At 32.1% G+C, this 16,403-nt stretch overlaps 3 protein-coding genes across 4 annotated transcripts; 1 reads left to right on the forward strand and 2 right to left on the reverse strand.

Annotated features, from left to right (window-relative positions):
* Window positions 1-1,627: 1,627 nt before the first annotated feature.
* On the reverse strand, window positions 1,628-6,406 carry LOC134232985 (uncharacterized). Of its 2 annotated transcripts, none has more exons than XM_062714976.1 (4): window positions 6,352-6,406; window positions 3,095-4,979; window positions 2,325-2,390; window positions 1,628-1,931 (listed from the first exon to the last, which is right to left on the reverse strand). In XM_062714976.1, the coding sequence occupies exons 2-4, from the start codon at window positions 4,977-4,979 to the stop codon at window positions 1,819-1,821; spliced, it is 2,064 nt and encodes a 687-aa protein (XP_062570960.1). In that variant the 5' UTR covers window positions 6,352-6,406; the 3' UTR covers window positions 1,628-1,818. The 2 variants fall into 2 exon arrangements, with proteins under 2 accessions (XP_062570960.1, XP_062570961.1); XM_062714977.1 differs by lacking the exon at window positions 6,352-6,406 and adding an exon at window positions 6,155-6,170.
* An 849-nt stretch (window positions 6,407-7,255) lies between these two features.
* LOC134232996 (serine protease inhibitor Cvsi-2-like) lies at window positions 7,256-8,471 on the reverse strand. The gene is made up of 3 exons (XM_062714990.1): window positions 8,339-8,471; window positions 7,587-7,709; window positions 7,256-7,378 (listed from the first exon to the last, which is right to left on the reverse strand). The coding sequence occupies exons 1-3, from the start codon at window positions 8,376-8,378 to the stop codon at window positions 7,290-7,292; spliced, it is 252 nt and encodes an 83-aa protein (XP_062570974.1). The 5' UTR covers window positions 8,379-8,471; the 3' UTR covers window positions 7,256-7,289.
* Window positions 8,472-8,514: 43 nt separating this feature from the next.
* Window positions 8,515-11,288, forward strand: LOC134232995 (serine protease inhibitor Cvsi-2-like). The gene is made up of 4 exons (XM_062714988.1): window positions 8,515-8,589; window positions 8,666-8,726; window positions 8,917-9,039; window positions 11,193-11,288. Exons 2-4 carry the CDS (start codon window positions 8,678-8,680, stop codon window positions 11,282-11,284), a joined length of 264 nt encoding a protein of 87 aa, XP_062570972.1. The 5' UTR covers window positions 8,515-8,589; window positions 8,666-8,677; the 3' UTR covers window positions 11,285-11,288.
* Window positions 11,289-16,403: the final 5,115 nt, after the last annotated feature.

A 16,403-nucleotide genomic window follows, 5' to 3' on the forward strand; every position in this document is an offset into this window, starting at 1 on the left:
ACGAAAAATGGTTGTCTCAGTCGAACTCGTTCAACAAACGACTGTACAATTTATTGCATATCTTAGAAATCCCTCTACAGTATCATATAATAATTTGTAGACAGTTTATTGAGATAAACTAGTTCCTATAAATTCAATTAATGATTGGATTAATCGTTTTAGTGAAGGAATGCTGATGGTTAAAAATGTATTTATTGCCCAGTGAAAGCAAGTTTGAAAAGATATGTATTTTTAATCATGCAATTTGGTATCAAAGACCTCCAATTAGGACTTTGAAAAATAGTTGAATATTTGAACAATGATATAAGTATTAAATACCTAAGATATCGTTTACTTTAGATTTTAAACATATTAGATATGCAAAATCCACCTTGAAAAAATGAAGATTTGTGTTTAAATGGTCGCCATGCTTATTTTTGGAAAGGATATTCTTATCAACCCATTCTGTTGCCGAGATATGATCATTTCTGACAAATGAACTGTTCTTGTCATAAAAATTAACTCACATGGTCAGAAAAATCTGTCATATTAATGACAATATACGTGATTCGCGCATGCGCAGAACGGTGGTTGATGTGCATTAAAATCGGAGAGGAAATTAAAATATAATCAACATTAAAACCAAATATTGTTTCTTGTATGGAAGTTATTCAATTAGTTTGACCATTGTCTACAGATCGTTTTTAATCAAAAGTCGGGTGTCAAATGACTTATATTTCTTTTTTTGTGACATCATGGCAAAAACGTGGAAAAAATGAAGGTGACGTAATGGATATGGTATTTGGGCGATCACTAATTGTACAATACGGTATGTCATATTAATGACAATTACAGTAGCGTAGCTTAAATGAAATTAAAAAAAAAACTTAATATTCCTTGACCTTGAAATCTATTTTCAAAATCAAATGACATATTTTTTTTTATCTAGAGCATACCTTAAAAGTTAACAGTTTAAAAAGAAGTACAACTCTACTTGCTGATTTAATTTGCTGATTAGAGTATTTGTGTAAGAGAGCATAAATACATGTACTCAGACAGACTTTTTATTCCCCACATAACAAAAAGTTTCACGTGCTTTACTATAATATATCATTTGATAACAAATTTAAAATTTCTGATTATAAAAACCATAGCTTTTTCTATACAAAAATCTTACGAAGCTCATTTTCGTCAGAAATTACAACAAAGTTGCAAGAAAGATGTACATGTAATGAACTTTTGGTTTTTTATTGTTATTCTAACAGAGATTATATGAAATACTCAAAGACTGTGAGAGGTTAACTCATATCTCTTTGTTGGTCAAATGGAGTAAAGCAGTTAATATTGTACGAGTCACAGTACAAAAGCCGCTCGTGTGCAATAATATGTAGAGAAGAAACAAATCCTCTGTGATTAAAAATAAATTCTTCTAGAGTATAAAAAATTGGAAAATCAAATGCTTAAAAGCATGAGCGGAAAGAAATTCTAGATAAAATAAAGCGTATTTGCTGTGAATAAGTGCAAAATTAATGAAAATATAAGCTATAAATAATTCTCAGGGGCAATATAAACAAACATATAAACCAGGCTTTAAGGCAACTGATTCTACATGGAAAAAGTTTCTAAACACAAAATAAAAAGTAGGACGACAAATAAGGCCAACGAAACACATGAAACAGTAGTCTAAAATAAAATAAAATGCTTAGTGGTAATCATGGCTAGGATTTTGCATAATCATCCATAATGTTACTAATTTACAAAAGCTTGGCATTGCATTATATTTCTTCCACAAAAAAGCTTCAGTATAAATGAAAACAATTTCAAAAAATCTTCTAGTAATTAATGAAATGGAGTGGTATGTGTTTCTTTACAATGACATAATTTGTTTATACACTGCCATTCCGTATAACACAAATTGATGTGTCGTCGACAGTCCCCGGGTGTTACACATCCTAGAGAAAGAGAAAAATTAAGAATGATATATTTATCATAGTTATTATCTAAGTGTATAAACATTGACCTTTACATTTTAAATCATGCTGCTTTGTAAAAACTAAAATGATTATGTTTAGGTTTATGTCCGAGTACCCTATCATTCTCAACACCAGTGATTTCAGGAATGGAGGTGGTTCGAATTTTTGCCAGATGAATTGTTTGTAATATATACATAAAAACCGCATGATATTACATCTGCATTCACCAACAAAAATCAAGCAGTCAAACAAAAGAATAATATCATACTAGTAAGTGGATTTGACAAATATTGTCGTTAAAGGGATAAAAAATTTGTTTTTCAAACTAAGCGTTGAATACGTAACAACAGCTCATAAATGTTGAAAACTTACTGGCAGGTTCTGTAGTGGTTGGAATGGTCGTGGTCGTTGGTGGTGCTGGTGTACTAATGAGTTGATCTACATTAAATGTATGTAGATAAAATTAAACAAAGTACAAATGTAAACATGCATTTAAGAAATAAACAACAATGTTAAGAAGTTCTCTGGGAAATGAACTTTTAGTTGGTCACGTGATCAAATCCTGTGAAGCCCGAAGGGCTTCTCAGTAGATTTGATCACGTACCAACTAAAAGTTCATTTTCCAGTGAACTTTTTAACATTGTTGTTTCATACTTATATTTACATTTGAAACGAAAACATTTTGAGTTAAATTGTATTTATTACACGAACGGGCCAACGAACTGCTATGTAACGACGCGCAATAACCTAGAAGTTGTTTGGTCAAATCGTGTTGTGATCCGGTCGCGCTATGACCTCTGACCCCCAAATGAAATTCACACAGAATTGAACGTATTTTCTCTTCAATAAGTTCATCTAAGAAAGATATTTGCAAATGTAAATATTAGTGCTTAATCTACTTTAAAATCACTAATTTACGTGGCTGGTTAATTTTCGTTGTTTTCGAGGTATGGAGAACCCAACGAATTCATGACCACCACTAAATGTAAAATTTTGCATGCATTACTACTTAAGTTAACATTCTCCAACAACAAAATCAAATTCCCCCAAGCCAATATTTTTTATCGAACCTGGAAAATTTAACCCCACAAAATATGTGATTTTACAGTATTAAATGACATTTATTTATGTTTGAACTTAACCTGGATTAATGCCTCCAAAGTCTCCACAGGTTGGAAAGTTGTCTGGAACCTTTGGTTGGTTTTCGAAAGATTCATTCAGAAGAACAGCAATTCCATCTGCTACGAGTGGAAGCATTTGGTAAGAGATGGCCCACATCCCTGGGTTATCAACCTTGATTCGTGCTATGACGTAACCACCATACGGGAGTGTAATTGTGTCCTTCAGAGGAGGATCTGCGAGATTCAAACCGGTGTCATTTCCGTTGAACCAATCTGGATCGCTCCATGTAGCACCATTACAGTTTTCATCTTCAGTAGTGTTCCCTCCACAGTTGATGTCGGTATTCTCCGAAATATACTCTCCAGTAGTTTCATTGTAGTTTGCATATCCTACCTTTAAAACCTCGAAAGAATGGCCATGCATATGAATTTGAACATCCCATCCCTTTTGTTTTCCCATGTTCAAGAAAACAAAGTTAATCGTGCCGTTATAGTTTGCATCAATTATATTGACACATGTACATTCATCGTTGTTCTTACATTCTTCTGTGGAACACAAACTTTTAACGTGTTTGTAATGGGATTTTGCTGAGATAGGGGGTAATAAGTATTTCATGGGGCCAGAAACGGCAAAATTTAAGAAATATTCGTGTAGAGAACCTTCTGAAGAAGGTGCATTGGATATGAATGCCGTCGTTGAATCTATAGTTAAACATTGAAGTTCTGGCTCCATGGGAAAAGACTTGACTGGACAATTTAAAATGGCACATTGTTCTGTCGGTGTGCACGGATTCCTCGTAGAAGATAAAGACACAAACATTTCATCTGCTCCGGCATAGTGCAGCACTGCTTCAGCAGGTATCGAGTTGATGACATTTTGTGCCACTCCGCGAATTTTGAAATTACCAATATCTGCCTTGGCTTCCAGTATAAAGTCAAATCTCTCTCCGGGGTTAACTATTACAGATTCTACATCAACTGGTTTGATTAAACGAGCATCAGAAGACACAACAGTCAATGTGTGGTTGTCCACAGAAACTCTGTAAGAGTACATAGAAGCTGCATTTATAACTCGAAATCTGTAGAGTTCGCCTTGATCAACATCAAATACCTGTATTGGTGCTTCATTATGCTTTCCCGTATCAGGGTTATAGTATCTTCCTCTGCCATTGATCAGAGAAGAATGTGCATTCCAGATAGAATCAAACGTTAAAATTTTACTTGATTTGAGATTTTCCCCTACCTCAGAAGAGAGAAATTCTCGGTCTGCATTAAAGTCATGATTCCAGTCCTGCAGCTGTAGAATGAATTCTCCTGAAACATTCTGCAGATGTGAAGGAGGATTTCGTTCTCGCACTACTAATGCCCCGTACAACCCTTTTCCCCTTTGTAAACCTGATTGAGAACGGTACCAGTAAGTGCCGCCCTGACCGACGTTGAAAGTATAAGTAAAAGATTGACCAGGATCAATGGGACATTGCGACGCATAACTAGCTCCATCCATGTTTGGCGTGCCTCTTTGTTCTATCCCATGCCAGTGGATGAATACTGTTTCTGACATGAGGTTATTTTTGACGTGGACAACAAGAATCTGATCCTCATAAGCTATGATTGACGGACCAGGTAAAGAGCCATTTGCTACAACAACCACTATCTGCTTCTCAAATCCATCTGCTGTGATAACTTCGCTAATGTTAACAGGCACAGGTAAAATGGGGTCTGCGGAGTATTTATAAAGAGAACCATTACTGGGGTAAACAGCTTTTTCCTTCTCATGAAACATGGTCAATTCTTCGGTAATTACCAAAGAGGTTTCGCAGATGTTTGCATTCTCATCGCATTCAAATGAGGAGACGACATGCAGCAGGGATAATGCAAGAAGAAAAATCACTGCCGTCTTTGCCATCTGCATGAAATCAAGAAACATTAAGAAGAGGGGAAAATCCCACCACGACCTTGACAAACTTTAAATTTATTTTAAAAAAAACAAGAATAGAAATAATATATTACTTTCAACACAAACTGCATACATAAATGGAAAGTTTTATTTTTATCTGTCGAAATAAAATAAATAACAACTGACTGATTTATTGTACGTTGTTTGACGCCCCTTTGAAATTTTTCCACCCATATAGGGACGTCACCAAATACCGGAAAAGGACTTTTTCTCGGCATTCATTGCCAGTTTGCAGTGAGGGTTCTTTATCGTACCAATGCCTATCGTGACATGGGGACCGAGTTTTAAAGGTCTCATGCGAATGACCCGCAACTTTCACTTCAAAGTGCAGAACACTTGGTGAAGGAACAGTTGATACCTATTTTTTTTTTAAAAATAGACTTAGGTCAGTCGTGGCATTGATTCGAAGACACAACCTTTTGATCATGAAAACTTCGAACAGGTGGAAAAGAACTACGCACGCTAATTCTAGATTCCCGCCTACATTTTATAACCGTTTAATTCAATATTGAGGAAAATTTGGCCATAAAATAATTTTTCAATACAAAGAACAGTTCAATGGTAATTAATTAATTATTTTGATACCAGTGCTAAATACCAGAATATCCCGAATTCCAACCTTTGAAAAAAGGGGGGTAGACGATAGTTTCCACTGAAATCAAGCTATAAATCATACCATATTTTGAGATAGGATTTGATGTGAATAAATGTTTCATAAATCTTTTTTAAGGTATTATGGATTTAAAATTATTCATATATATTACTAAAATACAATGTTTCATTTGTAAAGCACTTCAAAATAGCTGGAAAAATAAGCATTTTTGTCGTTTTACCAAAGTTTTAGAATTATCTCTCGTTGTTTTTCCAAATAAGTAATTTTTTATGAAAATCCATATAAATATCAATGTAAATACTAAAAAATCATTTGAATACTTAACTTTTGAAAATTGACTTGGAGGTAGGCGGGAGAACAATACTATCGTTCGTACTTCTTTGAAATAACGCCTTAGTACTTTGTCGGTGTTTGACTATTTGGTGCCGTTGCTTAATTAGAAATATATGACTTAAGAAAACGTTGTCAATGCATAGGTTTAAATGCAAGAGTGATTTATACCATAGCATACTAGCTAAAATTGGTCCATACATTTCAAAGAAACATGCAATGCACTAATGTACTTTGCATATGAAGGCGGATAGCAGTAATGAATAAGACAAGACTTTATACATGTAATTAGACCAGGCGCATTAGTGATGATTTGTCAATGACTGACTTGAAAAAAAAAAATTTTCAATGTTTTCTTTCATGAAATAAAAGACCTACCTTTAAAAACCTATACCAATTTTTCAAGAGAAGGTTCAAAATGTAAAGACGTACAAACCAGTTGGGGTGTTTATATATTACGCAAGATCCCTGTAATCAGACACCATTGCAATGTTGCTAAGTTTTTTGTTCCTATAAATACAATTTTTATCAAAAAACTCCATGTCAAGCTTTTTTTGTTGACATAGACAATTTTTGATGGCAAAATTAATGCATCAACGTTTTACTATGACTTCCTCTTAAACTTAATAAAAGGACATAAGCTTGAAAAGTGGTCACGGACAGAAATTTTCATCAATTCATTTTGACTAAATAATTTTGTGATCAAAATTACAGTTCTCAAAAAAAGATGCTCTTAATGCAATTTTAATTTTGAGCTATTTCATGAAATTGATATGAATCTAACCTCTTTAAACTACTGCATGCCTCTTAATAGTTTGTTGTCAGAAAGGAATGCATATTTTAGTTGCCTTTCTTTCAACTAAGCCTCCATTGTTTTAGGGAATATTGTCTGAACGGATTTTAATACTTAGTTGTTCCTTTGAGAATTTAGCCTATGAGTGAAGCTTGGCTCACCACAGCAAATATTTTAACAGAAGATTGTATCATTTAATTATTACTTAAATAAGAAAGATTTTTATATATTTGAAAATTCCCTTTCTGAGAAATGATGAGTACCCCAGATGTTCTTCGTTTCATTTTTATTATGCTTTATTTGCATTGCTACTTAAAGACTTGTAAGCCTGTATGCACTTTAATTTATATCAATTCATGTCGTCTTCAATAACTTCTATGATTTTTTGCTTGCAACTAGCTTTGAAGATTTAAATAGAAAACAAAGCAAATTGTTACATTTTATTATTTATTTTTCATACAGTGAATTTCTTCGCGACTAAAATAAATACTTGAAAAAATGACTTTTTTACAGATGTGTGGATTTATTTACAACGGCATTGTTCCTGAATGCATTCCCATTCTGTATAACATACGCCAGTGTGTCGTCTGCAGTCCCCGGGGGAAAGACACCCTAAAAAAGAGGAAACAGTGAGCAAGCATATTAATATTAAAAGTCCTCAGAGATAAAAAAAAAATAGTATTACGCATATGTTTATCTAAAGTTATAGCAAACGATAATTTATCGGCTGTAATATACCCGTCGATATTGTAAATCATCTTTTGTTTTACAATAGAAGTAATGAATTTGATAATGACGTCATTTATTGAATTATACTCACTGTATACGTCAGTTATTGGAGTACATGTACACAGGTTGTTCTGGCAGGTGAGGGTAGTGTGATGAATACACCCCACATCAATACATTGGTACTTGCTGACACAAGCTTCCCCGGCAATCAGGCCTAAACATAAATAATTATAAGTAGAAAATAATAATAAAAAAAATTAAAATGTATTTTATTTCATTAAAAAATATATTCGATTGTTTATAAACCTGTCACATATAAGCCATAAAGATTAATTATATAAAAATCAATCACTGAACGTATAAGTTTATTGGAATTGACGTACTGGGTAAACAAATACAAAAAGTAATATTTTAGTTCTATTTTCAAATGAAGGATTAATAGATCAATTCATGGATTTTTATATTAAACCTCAGTTTTTAAATCATACCAACATTTATACAGCTAAAAGCGAAGTACCAGTTTTAACAAAATGAACCAAAGAATTTGCAAAAAATTCTTATCGTACCAGCCCTTGCTACAATTTCACCGGCAGCAGACTTGTGACTTTATTTGTACTGCCGATCACTTCTATGATTTCGTACTATTAGTTTTGACTTTACAAAGATTCAAACTCACAACTTTCCTAAGCTTTGTCGATGAGATTTTCAAAGAACTCAAACATTTGTTTATTTAAGGTCATTGAAAGCTTGGAATTGAGCTACTGAAGAGGATCTTTTGAAATTGTCTTTGCTGATATTCATATAAAAAAATCATAAAAATCAATAAAGATGAATTTTACTTACCAAGGAATGAGAGTATGAGAGCAGCTGTTAAAATCTTCATGCTAACGTTGATGAAGAAAACAAAGGAATAATAGAGGTCTAAATACTGTTTGACCTTGATTATAAGTACCTTATCGAGTTTAATACACCCTGACTCTTTGTCAAATCAAGTGGCTTGATGACCAAATTGTTTCTTCACTAAGATACCAATTTATTTTGTGGTCAACGTTCGCATTTTGCCATTTTAGGACTTCATAACAAAGCTTAGTTCAGTAAGTATCAACAAGTTAACGTTACTTTAGTTCATTATATTTGTTGATACTACAGCATATTATCGTTTTTTTTTAGATTTGAGAAAAGATGACGAAACTGCATCTAAGTGTCTTTGTATTTGCTGTGCTTTTTGTTGGTAACGTATATGTAGCTTACTCTTATAATATTATCATTCTCTTAAATAAATTGCCACTTCTAAATGGAAGTTCAATTTAATGACTAATATTGTCACTTCTGAATGAATGCATTATTTAATGACAGTTAACTAAATAAAAATTGAATTTGCATTTATAAGACTGAAAATAAAAGAAACGTTAATGTTTCAGGATTTCTGAAGTCTGAGGATTGTACGGTAAGCAGCGGCTGTATAGACACGGTGTGTAACCACCAAACCAACTTAGAATGTGTTCACGGCATCTGTACTTGTTCACCACCACCCTACGACCAACGTAAGTAAATCCTACCACAAAGTGAATTCTAGAATATAAGTAAATGATGTAACAAATTACATTTATGTAATTGTAGTTGAATTCTACTTTAAACGGGAGTAAAGTAAAGAAAAACACATGAGTTTTACATCGTAAGTAACATGTTTTTATGGTAATACCTAAATATATTCTATGGCATCAATACCAGTAAGAATTCTGCGATATACAAATGTGATTTCTGTGAGTCCATTCTGTAAAACCTCATTAAAAAATTATTCCAATTTATTACTTAAAAATTCTCAATTAGTTTCAATATAAATTCTAAATCATTCAAAACCGAAGGTATCTGTTGAAATCCAATGATCAAAACTAAAATGATATCGATTTGGATACTAGGCAATCACTTTCTTTTCAGTTTTGTTCACATTGCGTAAATGTAATTCGTTTTAAAGCATTTTAAAGACGGAGATTAAACTTTTAACTGAATTAAGATACCTATACGTTCTGTTTAATGATAAATGCTTACATTAAGAGTAAAGGTCTTCCATAACCACCTCAACAAAAGAATTTTCAAGATAGTCAGACTTCGCACTTACCCGTTTGTTGCAAAAGTAGGTCGATCTAACCAGGTATACCTTAAAGAATTCCAAAATAACTGCGGATTTTTGTACACATTTTCTATTTTTACTAAACAGGTGTCTTATTATGTCTAAATAGGGATCTTAATGTTAGGTAACACACTGTGAAGAAATAATTCGACATACTCATCAAATTTTCTCAAGTCTGTTTAGTCTGGTCTGTTTGGTGAAGATTGACTTAAGAAATTGCGAGAAAGAACTACGAACGATAGTATTGTTCTCCCGCCTACCTCTAAGTCAATTCTCAAAAGTTAACATATTCGAATGATTTTCAAATTTTTTTTATAGATATTTATATGAATTTTCAATAAACGTTACTTATTTGGGATACCAAAGAGAGATAACTCTATAATTTTGTTAAACTTGTGTTTTTCACTATAGAAATCAACAGAAAACGGAAAATATTTTTAAAACATCTTTCCCCCCCGTGAAACAAAAATTCCTTTTTCCAGGTAATATGGACTGTCATTTTACAAATTTATGCCAAAGCTTTTTGTGTTTCACGGGGGGGGGGGGGGGGAACATATGTTTATAGACAAAAAACGAAAGAAATGCTGATTTTTCACCAATTTTAAAGCTATTTACAACTAAATAATTGTATTTTATTAATTTATATATGTTTTATTTATTTGCGTAAAACATAAGAAAAGATATGAGATACATTTTATCATATTTAAGACTATTTCAAAATATGGTGATTCTTGAAAGTTCGATTTCACTAGAAAATATCGTCTACCCCCCTTATTTCAAGAGCTGGAATTAATGATAATTTACTATCTAGCACTGGAATTAAAATGATTAATCAATTACCATAGAACGTTCTTTGTATTAAACAAAGATTTAATGGCCAAATTGCCATTAATATTGAATTTAATGGGTGCAAAAAGTAGGCGGGAATCAAGAGTTAGAGTTCGTAGTTCATTGAGTCAATGACCGCTTAAGATTTGACTGATTATTTAAACTCCATGACACATTTACATGTAACGTTTGTAGCAATTTTCAAATACATTTTATATTTCATTTTGAATGTTTCCAATTGTTGTCATTAGTAGCAGCTACAGTTCTGATCTTTTGATATGTTAATGAAATGCTATCGTCTACAAATCTGATGAATATTTCTTACTTTCAAATCTCATATATTGACTTTGTAATTGAATTGTGATTAATTTTTTATGCTTCCAAAGGCGTTCTTCAATTTATATTCTTCAACAATCTCATGACAGTCATTTGAATAAATCATGGGGATATTCATCAATAAAATTTGATCTGCTGACATAAAATCAAAATTAAAAAAAATCAATCAAATTATCTCTAGCTGTAATGCATATCTTATAAAACACTCTTAAAAAATTTCATAAACTATTGTGACGGATAAATACTACTCATTGAAAAAAGTATTTCAAAACAGTACACATCGATAATACTAGTAAACAATTGTATCACAAGTGTTGATTGTAGTATCCTTGCCACCCCTTTAAGAAAAATGATTTTTCAGTAGTTTTAAATCATATTTAATATATCATCTTTGAATCATAGGATGTTTGGAGAAAGGTGATTGTGATAGACATATCTATGACTGCCCCACAGACTGGAGATGCATCAATCAAAAATGTAGATGTGGCAATTAAAGGTCCAAAGGTAATTTCTACAAAAAATTTAATGTTCTTTTAGGAAAAATCTCGAATTCATTGTAGACAATATCTTACTGATGGAAATTCATAAGCAAAACATTATTTTAAAAAGGAATTAATTTTTGTCTCTATTCTTTGCAGAAGACCTCCCGTCACAGATGCTCATTATCAAGTTTTCGTCAATTTATCTGAAAAAATAAAGAAAAGCGATTTTTACAATGTGTTCCTGTCGACTTCTTATTATAGAATATTCAGAAAAAAAAATTCCTTTCTGTTTTCAAATGTGTTAATATAACACAGTAAATAATGTTATCATTGAATCAATTGATGAGAATTTTTTAAAAAAGAAACTATCACACGAAACATAGTATGAAATGGCAAGGTAAATTTGTAAATATTACATAAGAAAATAAAAGAGACAGAAATGTCTTTTTACATGTAAAAAAATGAAGATAACGAATACTGATCGATTAAAAAAAATCAATAAAAAATAAAAATTATTTGTTCAAAGGGAATTCCAGAGGTGGGAATAGGTGCCTAGTAAGAATCCCCTTTAACTGGTCACAATCGCAGTGAGCTTTGTGAATTCATGAAGGACTCACCGTCTAGTTTGTTAGATAAGCAAGGGCATCAACGATAGTTTGAAAAGTGATGCCTTATATTTCCATTTCATTGTGAAATAAAAATGTTAATGAAGATTTAAAAACGTTAAAAACTAATAGATTAAAAGTACACTAGGCCTCCCACGTTAATTTCAATAGTTCCCGTCCAGACCTCAGACACAAAGACAGCCGTACGAAATTTACATGCATATTAGACTTTGTTTGGCTCCTGGCCTTTTGCATGTCAAAATTTACATACCGGGAAAATTGTCAAGAAATCAAACCACCTAAACTTTCAAAGACTTATCACAGAGAAAACAAATGGAAATGTTAAAGGATGCATTGTGTGGTTAAATCTAATATAAAAACAAAGGCCTAGCATTATGTGTTTGACAAAACTTCCGAAATACGAACAAACGATAGGTTACATGCATATCTGCTAACAAGGTCATTATAATGACCATAAAATATACGAAATGCTGACTATAAATGAGATTGTTAAATTCCTGTAACATCAACTTATTAATGAGTATTATTCCTTGCTTTTAAAATTTGAAAATCGAACTCAGAACAAACTCTTGAGTAGCGAGTACATAGGGAGACATAAAGCCATAAGCAAGTGATATTGATTTGTGATACTATTAAAACATAAATAAGGAATGTTGACGATAGAAATGCTGAAATCATCCTGTTTGTGATACGATGCAGTTGTTAGTTGGCTTGTTCTTTAAAATACAAAAAGAGACCAGCGTGAGAGGGAATTGGACGGTCTCAAAGAGCTAAAGCCACGAATTATCAATATCCGCCTTTAATTTTAGACAAAAATTCTAAAATCACGAAGCCTTTCATATGTTATTTTGTAGAGCACAATGTCATGGTACGCTACATATAATTTTTTGGTACACAGGCCATCGTCTTTAGCACATGCGCAGAGACAAGTATACCTATGAAGTTAAAAACTGCCTAAAAACGCCGATTTTACGGCAGTTATTTCGAAATTTGAATGTGGCCACACTCAAGTACCCTTTCCAAACTTTGCATGCATGAAAATATTATATATAGGCACCTTCATGCAAAATATCCTAGAGGTACTCGCGTGTGGCCAATATGAATTTTACATTTTATGAATGTTGAGCTTTCAGAAATTAAAGCAAGATCCTCCATTTCAGTAGTAATTATATGTTCATTATATGCGTAATTACCCTAAATTAGTTATTAGTATATCAGATTTATTCTTGATAATCATATTATCCCATATTTGTCAATAATTTTGTGATAGAATATCTTAAATTGTCATTTAATATGTGTTCTTTCATATAAAATTTAAAATTACGCTCTTTTCTTTCATGCTTACGTACATGATACAATGATGACGTCATAATCTGACCGTGAGGTCTACTGCATCTGAGCAAAAATAATTTGAAGAAGTTTGTCAAAATAATTTTATAATTAGAAAAAGGTGTTGAGAATTGATTTGTGTCGAGTTTCCAATATGTTACCAGCACTAGATGTTGAACGTAATACTTGTTTTAAATCTTGTTTATAAACATAAAAAAAAATGCCTAATCCGAAGTTGATATCTAAAATTCATGCAACTCCATGTGTATTCTAGGATACATAAAAAGTAAATAGTTTTATTTGTTTACACACTGATATTTCGATTGAAGAAATATATAGCATTTATGAATAGTATGCATTTAAGATTACAGTAAATGTTAGTTAGCTAATATTATTTTAAAACTCGAAGCTCTAAAACGCATGCCCCCCTCCCCCCCCCCTCTCTCTCTCTCTCTCTCTCTCTCTCTCTCTCTCTCTCTCTCTCTCTCTCTCTCTCTCTCTCTCTCTCTCTCTCTCTCCACAGCTTTCCCTTCTTTATTAACCTTTTACGATGTCTTAGAACTTTTTCTTTGGCATACCTTTAAAAAAATAATACGACGCAGATTTTTTTCCTGAAGGAAAAAAGAAAGAAAAATTTATTGGTAATCTAATAACTCTGAAATTGAATAACTCGGGATGATCTATCTGCACACGTATACATTATAGAAAAAATACGTCTCGTAACCACAATAGAAACTGGTGTCCGAAATTCTGTAGCATCTGAATGCATTTTGAGGTAAATACCGAGGTTACCCGATTAAAATAAAAAGGTGTCAAATGTGTCCGAAATTCTGTAACATCTGAATGCATTTTCAGGGAAATACCGAGGTTATCCGATTAAAATAAAAAGGTGTCAGACTCACGATTTGCACACATTTAATGAATAAAAATAAACATGGATTTTGAACCCTAATTTATCTTCTAGTAGTAATTGGTTTGCCTTGCGGCTTTCTCAATCACATCTAGTGATCAGACATAACATGGATCGGACATATTACTGAATTATCTACAGATAGAAGAAAATATCTGCATAAGTGATGTAAAGCGTTAGGGAAGACAATTATTAAAAATAAGTGATAAAAAAATTAAGCTTTCATTTTCACTCCATTTTATATACATAACACCTATATATCTCAGTACAGTGAACGCTAATTGGGACATATTGTTACTTAGGATGCCCCTCCACTATGACTGATAGTTAGATTGGTTTCGCTTCAAATATATATAAAAAACTGTAGCAATGTAGTGATTATCACGGATAAAGGAGCAGGAAGAGAAAAAAAAACCGGCGATAAATAATCTCCTGGAAAAGTAGAGAAAGTGGTCGAAATATAATTCGTCCCATTCCCGGGTACATGTAGTACTATTCTAACCATGCTGAGTGTGCATGGCGATTTTAAATATTTTTACATACAAACGAGTCTCAGTTTAATATTGAAGACAAGCAACAATCCTTTGTTGATTAAAATACTTGATTTTTTCAACAATAAACATAGGCGCAGATTTTTTTTAATGCAGTACACAATAATATAATTTAAGATTAAAGAATTAAAACGCTTGTCTTACGTCACCCCCCCCCCCCAAAAAAAAATAAAAAAATAGAAGTGATAGCGATATGGAACATGAGAATTAAAAATACACTGTATAATTTTGCATAAAGGAAAAGATACATACCTGAAAGAAAAAAATCTAAATCCAAATACGTGTGATATCAATATTAACTAGCGGAATATGACATACCTGGTAATATAACTAGGAAAACTCGAATTTAGGGCTACAATCTATTATACTCATCTTTCAAATCAAATTCATGTTACTTGCACCCCCCTTTTTTTTCTTTAAAACTTCAAGAATTCTGGAAGACATATATTTCATTGTCAAAATGCACGAATAATCGGGGGTCCTCACATAGACAAAAACATACGTACCCACTTTGATAATTCTATTTCGTTATAATAGGCCCAGATTATAGTTTAGGAAAAAGATTTAACCATTACTGCGCCGGGCTTCACTTTATATTTATCCTGTCACAAAATTTCAAATTTTTTTAGAATTTATTACATGTATATCAGATAATAATTATGTCATATAATGCAGTGACAGATGTCTAGAGTATTAAATACTTTTAAAACTACATATTTAAATAGAGAACTATTGTAACGCTCGGGTGTACAAAAGTAAGCAGTTAATGTTGAATGTTCTATAGCAAAGGACTTTTTACGATGTTATGACGTTTCGTTACAAATAATGACGTTCCTCATGTAAATTTCATTCAAAACAATGCCATACTGTCATATCTCTTCTTGAAAAAGTATTATAGATATCTAAAAAAGGAAAACAGTTATGAAAAGCTACAAGTCTACACTATCTTTATTGAAATTCTCATTGATTTTTTAGTTAAGGCGTATTTCGATGGTTCGTGGCTTTAGCTCTTTAGTAATCATACATTAATTGTTTTGTTACTCTACATGGTGAAAGTAAAAACCGAAGTCAAGTAAGTAGATCTACTTTTAGATATGTTTCAGAGTATTTATCTACTGGTAAAATTATTTTGTTGACTCCTAAACATCCTATTTCTCTTGCTTTTTGGGTAACATAGCTTCATTTATTTATCACTTTAAAATGTATTTTGTTTTTTAATACTTATATTGATCCTTTGTAGTGTTCTAAGAAGAAGGTATGGTTTTAGCTTTATTGCGCCCTAAAAATGTAATGACATCAAAAAGTTTTGAAACTGGCTTAAATATTAGTTAAATAAATGACTCTGATAAATCAGGAAAGAATATGGCATGAAGGTTTACCATTCTGCAAATATGACGTCATTAATGTGAAGCATTTCTCTATTTTCAACAGAAAAAGCCTCATAATGGCATATTTCAAGGGTGATTTTCCTTTAGAAAACAGTGTCCACAGCTGTCGCCCACATTAATTTTTTGATATTTTGTGCAAAATTCAATAACAAATCACATATCTCAAGATCTTTGTGGGCGATGCCTGTGGACAATGTTATCTGAAAGAAAATTTCATTGAAAATAGGTGTCTTCTGCAACTTTTTAAGAAAATACGGGAAAATGCACATGTTTATGATGTCATAATAAGCATTTAAAAACACATATTAGAAAAATGACTTGCATGAT

This window comes from Saccostrea cucullata, unplaced genomic scaffold (genome assembly GCF_032062105.1).
Source record: "Saccostrea cucullata isolate Sc308-1 unplaced genomic scaffold, CSIRO_AGI_Scuc_v1 ctg56, whole genome shotgun sequence".
NCBI lineage: Eukaryota > Metazoa > Mollusca > Bivalvia > Ostreida > Ostreidae > Saccostrea > Saccostrea cuccullata.

Bases quoted from the DNA above. Each gene is read 5' to 3' on its own strand.
- LOC134232985 (XM_062714976.1), bottom strand. From the start codon at position 4,979: ATGGCAAAGACGGCAGTGATTTTTCTTCTTGCATTATCCCTGCTGCAT. The intron at 2,391-3,094 runs GTTAAGTTCAAA...CATTTAATGTAG, and splicing joins CTTTGGAGGCATTAATCCAG to ATCAACTCATTAGTACACCA. The intron at 1,932-2,324 runs GTAAGTTTTCAA...CTCTTTCTCTAG, and splicing joins AACCACTACAGAACCTGCCA to GATGTGTAACACCCGGGGAC.
- LOC134232996 (XM_062714990.1), bottom strand. From the start codon at position 8,378: ATGAAGATTTTAACAGCTGCTCTCATACTCTCATTCCTTG. The intron at 7,710-8,338 runs GTAAGTAAAATT...ATTTATGTTTAG, and splicing joins TCTCATACTCTCATTCCTTG to GCCTGATTGCCGGGGAAGCT. The intron at 7,379-7,586 runs GTGAGTATAATT...CCTCTTTTTTAG, and splicing joins TCCAATAACTGACGTATACA to GGTGTCTTTCCCCCGGGGAC.
- LOC134232995 (XM_062714988.1), top strand. From the start codon at position 8,678: ATGACGAAACTGCATCTAAGTGTCTTTGTATTTGCTGTGCTTTTTGTT. The intron at 8,727-8,916 runs GTAACGTATATG...TTAATGTTTCAG, and splicing joins ATTTGCTGTGCTTTTTGTTG to GATTTCTGAAGTCTGAGGAT. The intron at 9,040-11,192 runs GTAAGTAAATCC...TTTGAATCATAG, and splicing joins ACCACCACCCTACGACCAAC to GATGTTTGGAGAAAGGTGAT.